General features: G+C 39.2%; 1 protein-coding gene across 7 annotated transcripts in view; it reads left to right on the top strand.

The window, feature by feature from the left end:
* Positions 1 to 18,459, top strand: part of GIT2 (GIT ArfGAP 2) — a 57,987-nt gene that overhangs the window by 26,727 nt on the left and 12,801 nt on the right. For 4 of the 7 annotated variants that reach the window (XM_039505319.1, XM_039505321.1, XM_039505318.1 and 1 more), the window contains exons 9-18: positions 725 to 776; positions 2,751 to 2,823; positions 3,170 to 3,267; positions 3,946 to 4,057; positions 5,158 to 5,300; positions 6,177 to 6,326; positions 10,650 to 10,898; positions 12,606 to 12,695; positions 17,269 to 17,351; positions 17,485 to 17,673. In XM_039505319.1, the coding sequence (XP_039361253.1) occupies positions 725 to 776; positions 2,751 to 2,823; positions 3,170 to 3,267; positions 3,946 to 4,057; positions 5,158 to 5,300; positions 6,177 to 6,326; positions 10,650 to 10,898; positions 12,606 to 12,695; positions 17,269 to 17,351; positions 17,485 to 17,673 (1,239 nt within the window). The remainder of the gene's footprint in view (positions 1 to 724; positions 777 to 2,750; positions 2,824 to 3,169; positions 3,268 to 3,945; positions 4,058 to 5,157; positions 5,301 to 6,176; positions 6,327 to 10,649; positions 10,899 to 12,605; positions 12,696 to 17,268; positions 17,352 to 17,484; positions 17,674 to 18,459) is intronic. The other 3 variants (XM_039505316.1, XM_039505317.1, XM_039505320.1) reach the window with 3 other exon arrangements.

Consider the following 18,459-nt stretch of genomic DNA (forward strand, 5'->3'; position numbering starts at 1 on the left):
TGTTCTGTGACTACAGGGGTGGTAACAAACCACTTCACCTTGAATGGTCACTCAGAACAGTGTTTCTCAACAACCAGTCCGTGGACTGGCACCAGTCCCCGAGATCTTCCTGACACAATTTAGGAAGGCAGCAAGCTGGTGCCTGGTATCAAAAAGGTTGAGAAACACTGCCTTAGAATATGTGCTAAGTACTTATGCTAAACTATCTGTTCCATCTCATGTTTAGCTGTGATGCTCGGAGTGCCTTTCCCAGACCTGAAGAAGAGCTTTGTGTAGCTCAAAAGCTTGTCTTTCTCACCAACAGAAGTTGGTCCTATAAAAGATATTATCACACCCACCTTGTCTCTCTAATATCCTGGGACCAACATAGCTTCAGCAACATTGCATACATGTACCTGAAATGTAAGTTAAACTCTTAGGGCTTTTCTACATTCCTGATGTAAATCCATGTGTGGATGCAATCTTCAGAATAAGAGCATCTGCACATGGAGAAAATCAGGAATGGTTAATCTGCCTTAAATTTACACTCTGCCTTATTCTAGATTAATTTTCATGTGTAAACAAGCCTTTAGAGTTTGAAAAAATGTGTAGTCTTTGTAACATTCCAAGAAGTGTCAAATGAAAATGAACTGACTTTTTATGGAGAAACTTAGCAATAAAGAATTGCTGTTCATACTGACCTATTCATTGTTGTAGATATAGTGATCACTTCTTGTTTTCATAGCAGTCTAGATTTGTCTGAATTGGCAAAAGCAGCTAAGAAGAAGCTTCAGTCTGTAAGTAACGCATCTACTTAACCTATGCTATGCCACATGTAGTCTTAGTAACATGGCAAACTTCTGTACTTCATCTCCCAAGTTGTTACTGACTATAATGCAGTGTGGTTTTTGTTAGTTCCTGTCTATACAAATATCACTTCCATATTAACTGATACATTCAAAGGAGAACATGGAAGGAGACTGAAAAAGGCGTGAGGGGGAAATAAAAAAAACCCTCAATATTTGCTGGTGGATGGGAGATTGTTTATTTGTGTTTAGGAAGAACTGCAAGTAAGATCTGTGATTCTGCCTCTCATTAATAATGTTATCTCAAACTAATGACCTTTAATTTTATATTATCTCATGCCTTCATGTGTTCATACATATACTGCATGCTCAAATATTATTTTATTTGCCATTAACTTTTTGAGAAGTTAGAATAGCTGTATTAGTGTTTGCCCGATACAATTGCCTTTAATACTGGTTCATCTAGTATCTTTTTTTTAAATACTTTCCAAACCAATTTCCTGCTTAAGACAGGTCGAGAATCTATTGGGCTTGCTCTTAATACCATCAGTGTTCCCTCCGAAGAGAGAATTTTCAACTATTTCAGTCTGACTTTTCTTCAGGGGATGAAAGTTTAGTAAATTGGGGAAGAATGACTTTTGAATCATTCTCTTATGCAGTAATGTGGTTTTCTGCAAAGATTATAGTGATGGCAGTGAAACTTCTGATTAAACTAGGCAATAAGTCTGGAGAACAAAATGCAGTATAAGAAAAAAGGATTTCAGCCGAACACAAACCCTCCAAAACTGAACCCTATCTCCACTTTAAACCCACTCAGTTAGCAGGCATTACAACCTTGCACGTAAATGTAGATGTACGCTTGCTGACTCATTGTAGCGGTTGTTAACTCCACCCAGGACATAAGGTTGGGAGTAACTCTTTGGCTAGAGAAGGTCTTGGGCCAAACAGCCCTGAGGGAGGCTGAGGAGCAGCCCTGCCTGGGAAAGTGGGGTGATTTGGGCTGGGATTTATTAGTTTCTTTGTAAATGAAGTCAGATCCCAGGAAGGGTATTAAGTTGACTCTGCCTATTTGTCTTGTATTGGAGGAAGGAAGTAGGGCTGCATTCACTCATGCATTTTTACAGTTTTTAATTAGCAATTTATATTACAGGCCACTGTGAAGTCCCAGAGTCTCTCTACCTGAATAAAAATACTAGAATAACCCTGAAACCTTGGTTTACACAATCTCAGATCTCTCATTCCAAACATAAGCATCTCTCTTGAACTGTTCACATTAAGAATAAATTCTGGAACAAATAATCACTACTTAAGCCTGCTCACTTAATCATAGAAATGCCTCCCTCTCTCCGCCCCCAATATATTATTATTGGAAGGGCTGGGACTCTCGTGAGGTCAGGAAAAAAAGTCAGTTTTCCTTTACCTGTACTGGCCGGCTGTAGAACAGGCCTGATCTGTCTAGAGCAGGGGTTCTCAAACTTCATTGCACCGCAACCCCCTTCTGACAACAAAAATTACTATATGACCCCAGGAGGGGGGGGACTGAAGCCTGAGCCCGCCAGAGCCCTGCTGGGGGTAGGGGGGAGCAAAGCCAAAGGGCTTCAGCCCTGGGCGGGGGGCCTGTAACCTGAACCCCGCTGCCCAGGGCTGAAGCCCTTGGGCTTCAGCTTCAGCACCAGGCAGTACGGCTCAGGCTTCAGCAAATCTAACGCCAGCCCTGGCAACCCCATTAAAATGGGGTCGTGACCTACAGTTTGAGAACCGCTGGTCTAGATCCAGCACCCAGCAGGCTCTGAAGCTGCTTTGGAAATTGAACAGCTTCACTCTGGCAGTCAGTCAGTGCTTCCTGGACGGCAAAAGTAACAGATTGTCTGTCTCTCGAGTACAGACATGCACATTTGCTTTCTGCAGCATAAGAGATTTTGTTTATTGTTAGCTAATCCTTAATCACTTCACTCTTATTTTTAGCTAAGTAACCACTTATTTGAAGAACTTGCCATGGACGTATATGATGAAGTTGACAGGCGGGAAACAGACGCAGGTGAATAAGGCTTTCTGGAATATATATGTAGTTAAATTAAAACTTGAAATGCTTTGTTACACATAAGGTGCTAGTTCTACTAAATGCTATGGGTGAAGTAATTTTTGTGTTTAGGAGTTGATTGGTACTTAGTTTCTACTACATGTAAGGAGTGTTCAGTTTTATATTGGGGTATAAAATATGTTTTCCTAATTATTTTACTGAATGGAGAACTCTCAGAAAAAGCAGTTCCTTTGACTCTGATTACGCTTTGTGTTGAAACTGTGATCTCTTGACCTAGTTCAATGAGTAGATGCTTCACGGGGTGAAGCTGCTCCAACACTGGCTCTTTTTTCTCTGTAAACAGTTTGGCTTGCTACTCAGAATCACAGTACACTGGTGACTGAGACGACGCTTGTCCCTTTTCTTCCTGTAAATCCTGAGTATTCTTCAACACGGAATCAGGTAACTTATCTTGTTTGTGAGTGTTACAAAAGAATTTTATTAATGTAGTTCAGGTGTTTACATTAATAAACTGCGGGGAAAGGGACACTCCACTTAAAAGAGTTTACAATAGTTTCACATTACATCTGCCCTGATTTTTTGGTTTTACAGTTACATTTCCCTAATTTTTTAAAATAAGTATTCCTCTCCCTTATTTGAATCTTTCACAAAGCAGGAGAAACTGAGTAATCAGCTTACCATACAGGGAAAATGATGAAACTGAATGAAACAAAGTAGGGAAAAATAGAGGCACTGTTTCCCATATCTTTGTTACAGTAATCTTGGGTGTTACTTGTAGCAAGTGTGTGTGTGTAACTGTGATTAAGCAGATGGTGACACTTCAATTTTTTTGCAACCAATGTATTTTAAGATAAGGTACTATATTAATGTTAATACAAAAAGTTAACTATTGTAAACGTACTAATACTGCTTCTAGGTAGTCACCTTTGTATGCAGTTTTTATGAAAACAAATGTTTGCAGGACATTTTTAAAACCCTGAGAATGGGGTTATAATATAAATACAAAGAGCTTTAATTACAGTGCACAAATGCTGTTACTATGTATCTGTTTTGCCAAGAAATTGCTCTGTCCGTAAATGGTATCCTGTGTAACTTTTTGCATCTTGTTCTATGTTTTAGGGAAGACAGAAACTAGCTCGGTTTAATGCACATGAATTTGCTACACTAGTTATAGACATTCTAAGTGATGCCAAACGAAGACAACACGGGAATCCTGTCACTGGCTCTAAAGGTGAATATGTTTTTGACTAATTGTCTAATATTCTATACTTGCTGTGGTATCACCGAAATTACAGTTATACTAATTCATTATCTAGAAGTACCTCATGTGACTTGATCATTTTTTGAAATGAGTAAACAAATTTAAGTCCATCGCTATAAAGCGATGGGTGTATGATTTGATTGATGTAAAGAGGCCAGTAGTGTTTGCTGATGACAGTGCATTTGAGCTCAAGAGTAATGCTTAATTATAGAAGACTTGAATATTACGGGTGATATTTCTAACAAAATGGACTTGAGACATGTACACAATCCAGAAGTGTCCTTTCTGATGGTATAGAACAGCATTTTGTGGAATTCCCCAGGTGGCTTCCTAAGTCTTTGGAGACCAGAAATTCTATAACTATATCTCTACCAATCAATGGAATGTTGATCAGGAAAATGCCAGTGTTATAGGGATTATGGACATGTGTCTAAATTTGGGACTCTGCTTGAGAACATGCTTTAGAACTTGCTAAGTGTTAGGTTGCTTGCAAAGGCTCACTTTCTGTGCTATTTGAGCGTATCTGAAGTTCACTGATATCAGAGTACAACCATTTAAAACAGCAATCAAAAAGTAACACACAGCTGTAGTTCCAACACTGGAGATACGAAGCAAACATTTAAATACAAAAATATTCTCTCTAAAGAGATGCCAAAAGATCATATTTTATTAAATGATTTTCCTGTATTACCTAACTGAATAATGATGTAGATATGTTGGCAATATCATTCTCTTTTGTACCTTATTTTCTTCACTGTGAAGTGTGTTAACTCGTAAACCTTAATTCTCCTTAGTTACTTGAAGTTACCTAAATACTTCAAGGAGGTCAAAGGAATAAAATTAAGACTGCAGAATTAATCTTTCACTGCTACTGTAGATTTGGCTGTTGTAGGCAACACACTAGGTGGCGCTATCTTAATATTTTTCTTTTTCTGCTAGAAACAAAATATTTTTTCTTAACATTTCTCCTCATGTTTTCTTCTAGTCTGCTTGAAGTTCTCTTCTGATATTATTAAACAGCATAAACCAATTCTGCATACAAATCCTAAATTTAACTCATTTGTTTATAGAAAATGTGGAACTGATATTGAAAGCTATCACCAGTCAGCATAGTAGTGAGAGTCAAGATAACGACCAGCCTGATTATGACAGTGTTGCATCAGATGAAGATACAGATCTGGAAGCAAATGCAGCAAAAGCAAATAGGCAGAAGGTAGGTTAAGTAATGATATAGGCTATTAAACCCCGTTCTTGCAAATACTTATGTACGTGCTTACATTGAAATCAATTGGAGAACTCATGTGAGTGAAGTTAAACACATGTGTAAGTGTTCATGGGATTAGGGCCTCAATGATTATTTCAACTCAATTTCACAGTCGCTTCCCACCTTCTATAAAATCTCTATGCAGGATCAGAAATATGACTTAAAACATTTGTAAGTGAAGCATTAATAAAACAGTTCTAAAAAGGAGTCCCTTATAGAATTTATTTTATTTGGAGACAAACTATGGACCCAATAGCACAAATACAGAAGCACTCCAGCAGTTAGTGTATTATGTCACTTGGCTTCTTTCATCAGAATATCTCAAAATACTCTACATTAAATTTCACCTACATATCAATGAGATAGAAAGTACAGATGGATAAATGAACACTGAGAGATTAAATAATTCCTGAAAATAATCCAATAAGACAGAGAACAGGGAATAGAACGTAAGAATCTTGGCTTCCTCACCTGCTCTAACCCATAAACTAATGTGAATAATAAGAGCCAGAATATCAAATACTAGTCCAGGCATACTTATCAAAATCTTTATTAAATACCATCCTTTTCTTGTTTGAAATCCCAAGGCTAATATTATTGCATGTAAATGAGCTAAGAATTCATTGAGACCAGGTTTCTTCTGAGATAGTCCATAGCTTTAGTTATGTAAAGTGTGCTCTTAGGTTGTTGTTACTTTCCTCAGTGACTCATGTGAAGTCAGTTTTGGAAATCTGTTAAAATCATTGCAGTTTTGCTTCCTTACGGTAGACTGTCTGTCTTATAGGTGTGGTAAGTATTTGATCTGATGATTGATTTTATTTATAGAGCCTGGATTCAGACTTGTCAGATGGACCAGTGACAGCACAAGAATATATGCAAGTTAAGAATGCTTTAGTGGCTTCTGAGGTAAAGATACAGCAGTTAATGAAGGTGAACATCAACTTGAGTGATGAACTGAGAACCATGCAGAAAAAGGTAACAAGTATAGTAACATAAGCAAAATTAAAATCCTATAGCAAATGGGGTTAATTTTTATATAAATATAAAATAAAGGACCATGTGTGAAGACCAGTCAAAATATTTTGACAAATTAGAACTATTTTGGAATTGATGTAACAAAAATGAAAATATCCATGCAGAGCGAACTCTTAATGTTTCATCTTTCATGGAAGGTGTTATTGGGAACTATTTAGTTAAACCTAATTGATTTTTCCTTATTTCCAAACCATTGTTTAAAAAGAACTCATTCCATTGTCTTGATTCAAAATGAGCAATTGTTTGAGGCTTTGGAAACAGCTGATAGTGGACGGGCATAAAGTGCACCTTCTGCTTTCTGTTAGGTCAGTTATTTAATCCAATAATAAGGGCTAGTGCTTATACGCATTTTAAAAGTCTCTATTGCCGGCAAGCCCAATTTAGCATATGTTAAAAGTATACATATGTCAAGTTTAAAGCCAGGCTACCAGACCTTCAAATCCTAGTGGTGACAAGGTCACTGTGTCCCAACAGGCCAGTAACAAATACAGTACATCACATGCTTGCAAATTAGTTGTCTTCATCAAACTAGCTATAATGTTGGTCTACATGTATGCTAAGATATCTGCTAGGTTTTAAGAAAACATAGACAGCTTTATGGGACGATCACCACCAAACAGAGTGAGTGGAAGCTAAGGTTCAAAAGTTCATTGCAGGGGAAGAAAATAGAATTGTTGAAACTGAAAATGGAAAAGACCCACTAGATCTCTTGGTGCATAAACTTCCTCTGTCTGCAGGCTATCAGTTACTGATACTAGAAAGTCATTAAGATTCTAGAATTTAACTAGTTGCCTGACATTCAAATAGATGAGGGTAAGATCTAGTACCCAAAACATACAGGATTAGTTGTATATTTTTCAGTGGGTCATTGTACATGTGGATTCCTTTTCAAAACCTATAATTGCTTACTCTCAGTATTTGTTGTTGGTTTTATTTTTTTGGTCTGTTCTTTATTCTGGATTTGTCTGCCATGCTGTCCTGTCTGCTTTGTCAGAAAGAGATTCCATTAATTGACATAAAACCAGTCCCCCTTGAAGTTGTGCAGGTGTGGAATGGCACATAATTGTAACTGCAGTATTCTATAATTGTAGAGAAAAGCAGCCCAGAGCTGCTGTCAAGCTACAGTACTGGAGATGTCAACTTTCCTAAGGTAGCTCAAGAGTTATCGTAGAACAGGGGTTGGTGACCTTTCAGCAGTGGTGTGCCGAGTCTTCATTTATTCACTCTAATTTAAGGTTTCGCGTGCCAGTAATACATTTTAACGTTTTTAGAAGGTCTCTTTCTATAAGTCTATAATACATAACTAAACTATTGTATGTAAAGGAAATAAGGTTTTTAAAATGTTGAAGCTTCATTTAAAATTAAATTGCAGAGCCCCCTGGACCGGTGGGCAGGACCCGGGCAGTGTGAGTGCCACTGAAAATCAGCTCATGTGCCACCTTCAGCATACCATAGGTTGCCTACCCCTATCATAGAATATCAGGGTTGGAAGGGACCTTAAGAGGTCATCAGGACCAAGCCCCAGAGAGATTTTTGCCCCAGATCCCTAAATAGCCCCTTCAAGAATTGAACTCACAACCCTGGGTTTAGCAGGCCAATGCTCAAACCACTGAGGTATCCTCCCCACTCCTGATCAATGAGGACTAGAAAGATTGTCCTACCTGCTTTCTCTAGTGTCCTGGCATGATGCCACTGTGCAGTGCTGCTGCTTTCAAGAGCCTGGAGTGTTTGTGGGCCTCTGCGCTATTAGGATTTAATACAAGTCTAATTCATGGCTTGAGAGTATCTTCAGTTTTATCCCGAACCTGATAAACTGAGTAGCTGGGACATGGTTTCAAATGTTATTGTCCAAGTTGCTCTCTCACATAGCAGGTAACAGCAGATGCAAAACACATCTGTGCATACAAGGAGGGCAGTTACCTGTTTTTGCCTTTGAGATCTCTGTTGGAACCCAAAATTTATAGAGGAACCTAATACATCTTATGGGACTTCTTTGCTATTTTTGCAGGTGTCTTGATTAAGCAGCTGTTTGCATCATTTGAATTAATTTTTGGTTTAGAGATAAATGTATGCTTTAAGGAACCTAATCTTAGATAAAGCTTTTGCTGTAGGAGTGGGGTATCCATTGTACATTAGGATTTTAGTACATTGATACAGCATAGTGGGAGGAGACAGGGCCAGATTTTCCTGTGCAGCAGATGTGGGGCATAGCTCCCTCATTCTGAGGATCAGTTTGTTCTGGCCCCAGATCCAGTGATGTTTCGAACAGCTATGGGGCTGCACTAATTTGTCACTGGCTTAGTGACTTACACCAATGACAGCTAGGCATAGCAAAGCTCACAAGAACAGCCATACTGGGTCAGGTCCATCTAGCCCAGTATCCTGTCTTCTGACAGTGGCCAATGCCAGGTACCTCAGAGGGAATGAACAGAACAAGTAATCATCGAGTGATCCATCCCCTGTCGCCCATTCCCAGCTTCTGGCCAACAGAGGCTAGGGACACTATCCCTGACATGGCTTCTCCACCTTACCCTCTGCGCCAAGGGGATAGATGGCATAGTACCTAGCTACAGTAGCTTTAGGCCAATAAGAAGTTGCCCTATGCCAGTGTAGTTTTCTGCTGGCCATTTGTGGTCAGAATCTAAATGTTTTGTAGCACCTGAGCAGAGCAAAGGAGCCAGATCTCATTTGAGAATATGGCCCTTGATCTCTTAATTGGCATAAGTTTATTTGATTATTTTTTTTAGGCATAGATTAAATTTAAATATATAAGCTAAAAATTGTCTGTCTCGTATAGTTGTCTAGTAGCATGATATGTATCTGATTTCTCACACTTCAGTTACCTGAAAAGGATAAAAGCAGAAAAGAGTCCTGTGGCACCTTATAGACTACATCTGTGCCACAGGACTCTTTTCTGCTTTTACAGATCCAGACTAACATGGCTACCCCTCTGATACTTGAAAAAGATACCAATTAAAGAAGAGGCGAGCCTCTATTGATGTATGTCACTTATGGATGGGTTCTCCTTAAATCGAGTGAAAGGGTGTTCTTATGAAAAACAGATGACTTTCTGACACATGGGCACTTGTCTGTGAACTTAAACATTGATGGTGGTGAATTGATCTGATATGACAATAGATGAAAAACAGCAGACAGCTGAAATTATACCACACCTGGTTTATAAAATATGTGGTGGATAAATAAATGGAAAAGGCGATTGTGCAGCATGGACCTGCTTGATTGTATTAAAATGTCAAACTTTTAAGGAGTAGCATTGCTCTTTACTGATCCTTAAATCTTAACACACAATACATGGTATGACAGACTGCACAGAGTAGGAAATGGCAATATTTTAAATGGCTTCAGGATGCTAGTCAGAATCTTCACTTATGGGTACTGGACAGTGTCAGGCAGACTACAATTTTACAGCACAGACTGATTTTCTTGAAGGTTCACATGATGCAAAGCAAAATGCAAGTAAATACCGAAATTGTGACTCCTAATGAATGGCCATCAGCTGTCTGAAACCGTATGCTCCATCTGTTGTTTGAGAAGATGTACATAATATTTAAATATTTTCAGTTTTCTTCATGATGTGTTAATATAGCAAACTTATTCTGAGATTTTTTTTCTACAACAAAATTTAAATTGCTGCACTTTTTCCCCACCCACAGATTTTTAATAATAATCTCGTTGGCTTCTTTAAGAAAGCAGTAGCTGATATCCTGTTTTCATAAGCTTAACTCCACTGTCCTCTTGCTTTGCAAAGCAAGCTCTAGTTTTCTTTGTGCTGTATCTGTGGTATCTGTGCTATAATTTTAGCAGTTGCATATTCAGAGGCTTTATTTAAGTCATCTTTATGTTACTGTAGTGACTTTTTGCTGAACTGGAGTGCTTTGCTTGAAAAGAATTTATTTTTCTGTTGTTCAAACAGCCTTCGTGGTAATGAAAAATTTATTTAAAAATACAACTAACCTGGAAATGGATCTTATGCTTTTAACTGCAACAGCCAAATGTAAGATCCAATTTGACTTGCATCCCAACTAAAATAATAGTAAGTTGAAACTGACGCTTGTAAACCTACCAGACCTGCAGTAAAATATTTTTGTCTGAGCAAATGAAGTAAATTTTAAAGAGAATTCCATTTAAAAATAATCTAGTAACAGCTAGATGGATTTTTTTTTTAAGGTGACAAGCTGTGTTTGTATATTCAGTTTGCTTGCTATAGAAAAACAAAGTCCCACTGCTAAACATTTCTTTCAGCTTCAAACACTACAGAGTGAAAATACGAACCTCAGAAGACAGGCCACAACCAATATATATCAGGTCCAAACTGGTTCTGAATACACAGACCCCAGCAATCATTCCTCTTTAAAGCGACGACCATCTGCACGAGGTAGCAGACCTATGTCTATGTATGAGACTGGATCGGGTCAGAAACCCTACCTCCCAATGGGAGAAGTCACATATCCAGAAGAGAGCATAACAAGACTGCAGCCTTTCCCTCCACATGTAAGTAAAACTGCTAATGCTTCTGCTCTTCTTTGTATGTTCAGCTTTTTCTATTGCAAATCTGTTTGATTATTTACCAAAATCTCTAGACTGTCTGCTTCCTAGTAAAGTAAAACAGTAAGAATTATCACAGTTTGCTGTATTAACATGTCTGCAGGAGCTTGATGGTTTGAAGAATAAAAGCTGTAACACAATTCTCTGATATGTAAATTGAAGCTTTTGGCTTCTGCTCAGCTATTTCCTTTAGCCACAATATATTTGCCAATATATGCATGCATGAATGTTTCAAAAGTAGGAGAGAAGAACCCAGAATTTAACTGGATATAGGTGTAGTTTGTGGATCTCTGATCTTGGGGCATACAGGTATGTGCTTATATGTAGAACTTGCAAGCCTTTTCAAAACAGTAGGATTGAACTTTACTGAAGATCACTCATGCTACATCAAAGCACCCAACCCTTTCTTGGAAGAGAGTTTACTTTCATGGATCTCTCTGCAATATAGCTTTTCGTTATTGTCTCTTATTTTGTTTGTTTTTAATCTAGTGTTCACAGCCTAGTTTTTTAGGTGTCCAAGTCCGTCCTGATTAGTACTTTCCTAAATTATTAAAGTTCCAATAGTGTGGTCAGCATAGACACTGATTCTGCCCTAAGGAACTTGCATTCTAGACTGACAACAAAAAATACACTCAAGAGTTCATTCTTTATCGTATCTTTTTTAAATTGCCAGAGGCAGGGGGAAATGTGTGGCAGTGTTTTTTGCTGACATTAATCAGGATTTTAAGGCTTTGTCAGTATGTTGTCTGTGAGGCAGCACTATCTTGTATTCTCCTCAATTCCAAACACTAAATGCATTTGAAATAGACTGCTTAATTGTTTGAAAGTTGAAATTTCTTTCCTGGCTTGAAAAAAGTGCCATGTGCATATAAAACAAAATGCTTCGTGCAAGCAGTAGTCATGAATGTCTGAAATATTTTACAAGAAGCACCATTTTGGTAGATGATGCTGAACCATCCGACATTAATGCCACGAGCTTGGATGTTTTTCAGTCTGATGAACAAGTATGGGACTTCTCAAACTGCTGGAAATAATAAAGGGCTTATTAGAAATTCAAACTAGATGATAAAAGCGATACCATCATAGATTATGTTGACTTGCTGTGAAAGATTTCAGTATAAAATCAGTTCCTGCAGCAAGAAATGTCACAATTCTTTTGTACACAGCAATTTATTCAAAGTGTAAGAAAGCTTCATAGGTTCCTGAAACTTCTCATTTGTTAACGTCTTGTTGGTTTAGAACTAACAGTTCTAAAGCATTGCTTTCTTGTGAAACTTGGTTACAGAAACATACTTTTTTTTTTTCTTTGAAGTCTTTCTACTGAATCGTAGTGGGATATATTAGTTAAATGAATGCCTTTGCAGAAGCAGAATTTTAACTTCACATTTTGGTGAATGTATTTGTTCACTTTGGAATTCAACACCTTTTAATACTGATACCAGAAGTAGCTTGAAGAAGTCAAATGCATTTTGCCAGAGTTACAAGTCCAGTCTAGCTCAGTAAGTTTTCTCAGTCATTCTGATCATGTCATCTCTTTGATTATCCAATTTTTAAAATGAACATATGTTTAAAAGTTATTTTCAGAGTATTTGTGGAGTTTTTTTTGTTTTCCCGAGTGTTTCTCTCCCCTCCCCCCCCCTTTTTTTTTTTTAGATCGGGAGGAGTGCGTTTGTGACCTCCTCTTCATCTCTGCCTTCCTTCCCCTCCACGCTTTCCTGGTCAAGGGATGAAAGCACACGAAGGGTTAAGTACCTTCTGAATTGGTCTGTTACCTGGAGGAGGTGGCCATCTCCCTTGAAGCCTTGTGCCTCTGTCCTTTCCCCTCTATCTGCTAACTGGTCTTCATCCCTGCATGAAGCAGCACTTCATCACTTTGTTTCTTTTGCCACAAACTATGGATACACTTGCTTCACTCTTGTTTAACTTCACACCAACTAAAATACCTGTAGCATTTAACACCATGCACAAGTTGTTCCAGATCACTTATCCCACAATATGCTATTGAAAATGAGCTGGTTGCTGAAGAAAAGTAGTTTAGCAGGCACTTGCTGGCTCACGAAATATCAGTATGTACTTTTTCTGCTGACTAAAATGCATTGCATGGGACACAGGTATGCTCAAAGGGTTAGTAAAAGCTATGGAGCCTGTTACCTCTAGGGGTCACCGCTTTGCATCCAGTCCACGTTGGTACTGATGGACAGAGGTGTTACTTTTTGACAGCTGTTTGAAATGAGTGAGCCCTTTGTTCAGTTATATCAGACAAGCATCCATATCACCCACCACTTCATTTAACATTGTGTAGCCCTTTTACTGGTGGTACTGAAAGAAGCAAAGGCTTGAATGGGCCTGGAGACTCATTCTTAGCAATGCTCCTTTTAGGTCAGGGTTAAAAGCACATTCATGGCACAATGTAGAGGAAGCTTATATTGCCGATGCCTGAGAATCAACAAACACTGGTTTCTAGGACCTTACAAAAGCAGTGCACTGACTTTATTAAAAATAAAAAAGCCATTGCATTATGGGATTTTAATTGAACTATAAAAGTCTGTGGTATTCCAAAGATACCTCTATTTGCATTGTTTCTGACTCATGAACGAACAATTTTGGTTCTGAACTACAGAACTGGAGGGTTCCTCGAGGCATTATGGTCTAGATAATACTTAGTCCTGTCATGAGTGCAGGGGACTGGATTAGATGACCTCTCGAGGTCCCTTCCAGCCCTGTGATTCTATGATTATGTACGTTTTTATGAAAACATTGAAATGTGAAACACGTAAGTGTGCTATATTCCAGCAGTTCTCAGACTGTGGGCTGAGATCCCGAAGTGGGTCGCAAGCCCATTTTAATGGTGTTGCCATGGCTGGCTTACACTTGCTGTGGCCTAGGGCCCAAGCCCAAGCGCTTCAGCCCTGGGCGGCAGGGCTAAGATTAAAGACCCGCTGCCTGGGGTTGAAGCCCTGGGGCTTCGGCTTTGGCCCCCTGGCCTGGGGAAGTGGGGCTTCGGCTTTGCCTCCCTCCCGGGATGGCAGTGCAGTGAAGTTTGAGAACCCCTGCAGTATTCTCATCCTTGTTATACACGGTTCCACTGCGGTCTTAAAGCCAACCCAATGTGAGGACAATTAATAGAAGCATAGAATGAAGTATCCTCACTACAAAATCGCAAGGTTAGGGATGGTTGGCTAATTGAACAATCTGATACAGTAGACTGGTCATTCTTGATTTCTTTTTTTATAGACTTTACATTTTGTGTGGGATCTTAGAAATATTTCTATGTATCCAAAAAATTGCAGAATAATGTTATCTGAGCAAGCCCCAACTACAAGGTAACCATTGTATAAGAACTGTGCTTTTAACAAATAGATTCTTGCTACACGTTTATTCAGCATATTTCAGAATAATTTATCATTTGAAAACTGATATCTTTTACACACTCTTTGAGCAAGATGAAACATTCGCATAGTGGGTCATCAGAGTGAGTGAATTGCATTTCTCAACTGCAGCTTGGATCCGCAGTTATTAAGTGTCTTTAATGGATGTAACTATCATTGCTATATATTACTTAATCTATTTGTATTCTTCCTATACTTTTATGTCTGTTTTATATAAATATATTTATGGGTAGTTTGACAGAACCCATTTTGTAGTATTGTGTGTTATTGATTTAAGCTCCACTTTTCAATATTAAAGCAGGACTTTCACAGGAGCAAACTAAAGGATAAAAGCATTCATAGATGACTTTTTAAAACATGGCTATTTTTGGAGATACCTTTCTTTAAAAAGACCTTCTCTCCCTTTTTAGCCCAACTGTTCCATGTGTCTGAATACTGCAGTGAAATCACAATCCTGTAGCTGACACTGTATCAGTCTGTTTCTTTGGCAGCTATGCAGTGTCTCAAGTCAAGCTTTATTATTTAACAGTTGAACTGTGAGGAATAGGGCTTTGTATATCAACATTTTGAGGATTCATTTGCCTTTCAGTTGCTTATTTTTTTTAGCCAGATATTTATTTTCTTCAGCATGAAGGTCCCTCTTTAAAACCTCAGAACACAAGTTAATTCTGACTACAAGTGACATGGTGACTTCTGCTCAATCTGAAAAATACTCGATTTACATGGAATAGTAGCAGATGACAAATCTTTAAGTGACCTGTCTTCCTTCACAGTAAAGTGTGAATTGCAATTTGGGTACAGTTAATCTATCACTGGAACTAAAAACTTGCTCAGATTTGTGGGGTGTGGGGGGGGGGAGGGCGGGGGTTAATCCTACCTTACCCCACATCTCTAATTCCAATACTAAAGCTAAATCGTGGGTTTTTTAACTGGCTGTTTTTGTTTATGACCAGAGTGTTCAGCTTTGCCATTTAGCAAAGTTTCAGTCTGTGTACCACCTGATAAATAAACGCCATACAAATGCTATTACATACAGCTTTCTATTGTCAGAGTGTGCCGAGCATTGTTTTCAGATTCTGTCTTCTCTAGTTACCTTACTAGATGTAATCTAAAGAACACCACAATTTAGGTTTCTTTCTATGCAAGGTAACTGTAAATTGGATAGAAATTATTTTAGTTTGAGTTGTTCAGAGCAGGGACTGTCCTTTAGTGTTTGGAAAGCACCTAGCACATGGGGGCACCTCTGTAACTAAGAATAATAGAAAGTGTTGTCTATCAGGCTTAGCCTCATTTGTGCGTGATATAATGGAAAGTGCATGTTAAGCATGCTGATTCGAGCCTTCCTTTAAAATCCATCACTGGAGAGTCCCTTGATCCTCTCTCTGTTTTTCTAATAAAGATCAGTGGGAGGTTAATGTGACTGCGAATGAGGAAATCCCATAGCATTGTTGGGATTGGTTTTACTTCAGTTCCAGGATCTGCTCTGTGCAGTAAAAGACCAAACCTCATAGTGACATTAATGTGGCATGTTCATAGGTGGGAAGGGTATAATTGTCTGTTCTCTAGAAAAATGTGTACTAACGTAGAATGCCCTGGCCTGGGCACCACTGAGGAGAGTTGCAGCAACTTACCAACTACATCTTTGCTGTTCTTTGGTGTCAGGCCCAGAAGATGAGAATAAGTAACCTAGGGCTGCTGTTTGAGGAAGGAGGGAGAGAGCTCCAGAGTATACTTCCCTTTCTTGCTTTTGCATTATGTTTTCCAGTTCCATGGAATTATTTTGGAATTATGTAAAAATCCCAAGTTGCAAACTTTCCATGGATATGAATTCCTGAGATTGGTGTGGTTGTGAGGTATTCAGAACAAAAATCATTGGAATGTATATCCCCTGGCTATAAACTCTACTGGGAGCTCACAGAAGTGGTAGAATAACTCGTTACCTGAAAGGTTACAGGGAATCTAATGAGGGAAACTTCCTGAATGTAGAGGACCATATGATGGCATCTCCAGGGATACAAATCCCAAGTCATAAGAATACAAGTAAGCTCAGTTATTGCTGTCCCTCTGCTCAGGGAGAAGTATGCAAGTGTGTCATATTGAGGAGGGTTAGAGGCAACTATACCCAATAAAGCAGTAATAGGTGATGTCCCCCTCTTGCCCATAAAGTGGTCATATGTTGCATTGGAAGACTAGGACTTGCAGTTGTCTGGGAGTTGAACTAATTCAATTTTCCAACTCCAGGCTTCTGCAAAAGCATATTTGCTCAGTCATTTGAAACGGGGTGGTTGTCAGACTCCAGAAGTGATCCGAAAATCATTATGTGGGGTCCCTTTTGAATATCCTGGGAACAGGGGCAAAGTTTTCTTGGGGGCAGGAAGATCCTCAGTGGCAAGTAGCTGAATGTTGGGTTATGATGATAAAGAAGCAGAACCCCTGCTCTGTAAAGCTGATCAGCTTGTAATGGTTGGGGAAGAACATTCCCTGCTATGTCAAGGTATAAAATGTATTTTAAAAATAAAATACTTAATGTACTTTATGAAGAAACTACTTACTAAAGAAGGAATAACTAGCCAGGCAAGAAACTTTATTTCTTGTAGGTGAAATGGAGGAATAACCTATGGTATTTAACTCATTTCAGCATTGCTGCTGCATATAGTGACGTAAGCATACATGACAGCTGTCAGTGAGAGAAATTAACAAAATCTCAGCCCGTAAGATCTTAGCCTAAAATGTGTGAGTGAGTATAACGTAGCACTGAACAGAGACTAATGGCCATGACAGCTTGAGCTTGTAAAGTAAGGTAGGACCTAAATGAAGTCTTGTGCAAAGAGAATAAACTAGTTTACCCAGAGACTAGTTCCCTAGCGAAGTTCTTGACCCTTTCTCTTTTTAGGTACTGTCCTTAAACATTTCTTTATTCTTTGTAGGCATCGAAATTAGAGAAACAGAATAGCATGCCTGAAAGTGACTATGATAACCCCAGCCCCAGTTTGGAGTTGGATGAGACGGGGTATGTCTTATTACATGAATGAGCTAATGTTTGTGTCTGTATAGTGTCTGAAGACATAACGCTCTAGTTAAGTGCTAATAGAAACTGCTCTGTAGTACAGTGACCACTGCAACATGCTTCTTTTTTTCCCCAGGCCAGGTAGGAAAGGAAGGCAGAGAAGTATCATTTGGCAGGGGGAAGGGTCTATCCCCGAGAACTCAGATACAGATGCAACCCCAAGTTCCACTTTGCCCAGTACAGAAGATGTTATTCGAAAAACTGAACAGATCACTAAAAATATCCAGGAGCTGCTGCGAGCAGCACAAGAGAATAAGCATGACAGGTAAGAATTAGAGTCTAAGTGCGCTGGAATTTCCGAGATTAAAAATATAATAAAATGCTTCCATGTGTAGAGACTTTAATTTCATGTAAATGAATCATGTATGGTCATGTGTTCCCTTGGTTGCGAGGAGCAAAAGGACATGGAACAGGTTCTCTCCATGGAACACTTCCTCAAGACTTGGCAGATATCCCTGGGAGCAGCTGCTGTTTGGAGCAGTGTCTGCTCCCAGTCTGCCTGCATCCCACTCCATAAGAAGCAGTACAAGCAAGGGGAAGTGTTGGGAGATGGCTCCCTTGCAGATCCTGTTGCCAAGAAAGCAGAGGTCAAGGGACCACTGCAGAGGCCTGGGGACAAGTGGGATTTACCCATGGATCCTCAAACTACACAGGAGTTATAGATCAGGGCACCTAGAAGGTAACATTCAGCAGTAACTGAGTGTAACCTCTGTGAAACAGCTGCAGTCAAGGATTTGGCCCTTAAACTGCAGATGGTTTTGTTTGTGTACATAATTGCTATGTTCTCTGTAATAGGGGCCCTACCAAATTCATGGCTGTGAAAAACACATCATGGACCATGAAATCAGACCTCCCCCATGAGATCTACCTATTTGGGCAGGGGGAGGAGGAGAGCAGGGCTATGGGTGCCCCAGATGGGGGCTCCTACCATGTACTGTGCTCCAGCTGTTAAAGCGCTGGGCTGGAGCGGGATGGGACTTCCTCTTCCCTTGCATGGCTACTCTCAGGGGTAGATTGGCCCCATCTCGAGGTACCTCCCTCAGCTGCAGGA

This window comes from Mauremys reevesii, linkage group 18 (genome assembly GCF_016161935.1).
Source record: "Mauremys reevesii isolate NIE-2019 linkage group 18, ASM1616193v1, whole genome shotgun sequence".
In the NCBI taxonomy this organism is placed as follows: domain Eukaryota; kingdom Metazoa; phylum Chordata; order Testudines; family Geoemydidae; genus Mauremys; species Mauremys reevesii.